This window comes from Emiliania huxleyi (assembly GCF_000372725.1).
Source record: "Emiliania huxleyi CCMP1516 unplaced genomic scaffold EMIHUscaffold_6348, whole genome shotgun sequence".
In the NCBI taxonomy this organism is placed as follows: domain Eukaryota; phylum Haptophyta; order Isochrysidales; family Noelaerhabdaceae; genus Emiliania; species Emiliania huxleyi.
The window spans coordinates 1-1,461 of record NW_005197238.1 but is presented as its reverse complement, the minus strand read 5'-3'; the positions used below and the strand labels follow the sequence as shown (position 1 = coordinate 1,461).

At 72.3% G+C, this 1,461-nt stretch overlaps 1 protein-coding gene across 1 annotated transcript; it reads right to left on the bottom strand.

Annotated features, from left to right (window-relative positions):
• Window positions 1–14: 14 nt before the first annotated feature.
• On the bottom strand, window positions 15–488 carry EMIHUDRAFT_257548 (hypothetical protein; the record flags this gene model as incomplete). The annotated part of the gene is made up of 2 exons (XM_005763380.1): window positions 15–89; window positions 171–488. Coding segments are annotated over 2 exons (393 nt in total), but the record flags the coding sequence as incomplete, so codon positions are not given.
• Window positions 489–1,461: the final 973 nt, after the last annotated feature.

The following is a 1,461-nucleotide window of genomic DNA, read 5'->3' as shown; positions in this document are numbered from 1 at the left end:
AGCGCGGGAGGCACCTCCGCCCGGCTCGCGCACTCGCTCAGCACGCTGGCGTGCTCCGCGGCCGCCATCCGCACGCAGTGCAGCTGCCGCTGGAAGAGCGAGGCGAGGAGGCGGCGCAGCCGGCGCGCCTCGCGCCCGCCGCCGCCGGCGCGCTCGATGGCCGCCTCGACGTACCGCTTGGCGCGCAGCATCTCGTCGCTGGCGGCCGCTGTGACGGCGCCAGTCTCGAGCTCCACGAGCCGCAGGTGCGCCGGCCGCACCAGCAGCGGCGGTCCGGAGCCCCAAAAGCCGTCCGACATGGCGGCGCCCTCTCCGGAATCCAGCGCGACGGCGAGCCGGCCGCGCGCCGAGTCGTAGGACTTGGCGACACCGACCTGTCCGTTGAGATCGGCGCGGGCAGTCAGCCCTTGCAGCTCCACCCGCTGGCCCACAAAGTCGCTCGGCAGGAGGTTCACGCTCGTGGTGGTGGCGCGCCCGCGTGGGGGCATATATCACGCTAGATCGGGTTGGCGGCGAGGGAAAGACGCCGGCACCGGGACGGAGGCGCGCACACAAAGAAGGATACTCTCTCGTTTTGCTGTTCACAGCTAGGGACGGCCTCTGCGGCAAAGTCTCATCAACTCACCCCCACCACCCTACCACCTCCCACCACGGCTAACCTTCGGCCCCCGCTCAGAGGCTCGCCGGGCCCGTGCGGCGCGCCGAGGCGGCGCCGAGGCCGGCGCCTTGCACCCGGCCCGCGGCCGGCACCACCTCGCCCCACAACTGACCGTCCTGCGGCCCCTGCGCAGGCGTGCCGCAGGCGTCGCTCAAAAAGCGACGGCCGGGTGTGGGCTGCTCCCTTGCCCCGGCACCCGCCGCGCCGAGGCGGCGCCGAGGCCGGCGCCTTGCACCCGGCCCGCGGCCGGCACCACCTCGCCCCACAACTGACCGACCTGCGGCCCCTGCGCAGGCGTGCCGCAGGCGTCGCTCAAAAAGCGACGGCCGGGTGTGGGCTGCTCCCTTGCCCCGGCACCCGCCGCGCCTCGCCCGGCTGCCTCACCGCGCACGGAGCGCTCGGCGGCTCGCCGCCGCCGCCGCGCGTCCCGCGCCGCCGCGCTTGCCCACCCTTGCCCTGACGCGCGCTCTGTGCAGCCGCGCAGAGCGCGCGTCACTGGCACAGACGGAGCAGCGGCCGCGCCAGCGGTCGCTGCTCCGCCCCTCCGTCGCGCGCGCCGCGCGCGGCGTTTCTGCCGCCGCCGGCGGCGGCCCCCTTCTCGCCGGTTTCCCCACCCCCTACCCCAGCTTATGCTCGGTTACACCGGTGACAGCGCAAGATGCGTACTCTCGACACACCATTTTCACTTTTTCCGGTTTAAAAACTCATGACCAATCCACTGCCCTGAATCCAATTCTACATGCTCTCCACCTATTTGCGAACATCATGACCAGCCCCCTTTTCTCACCCGCAATTCTCCCACG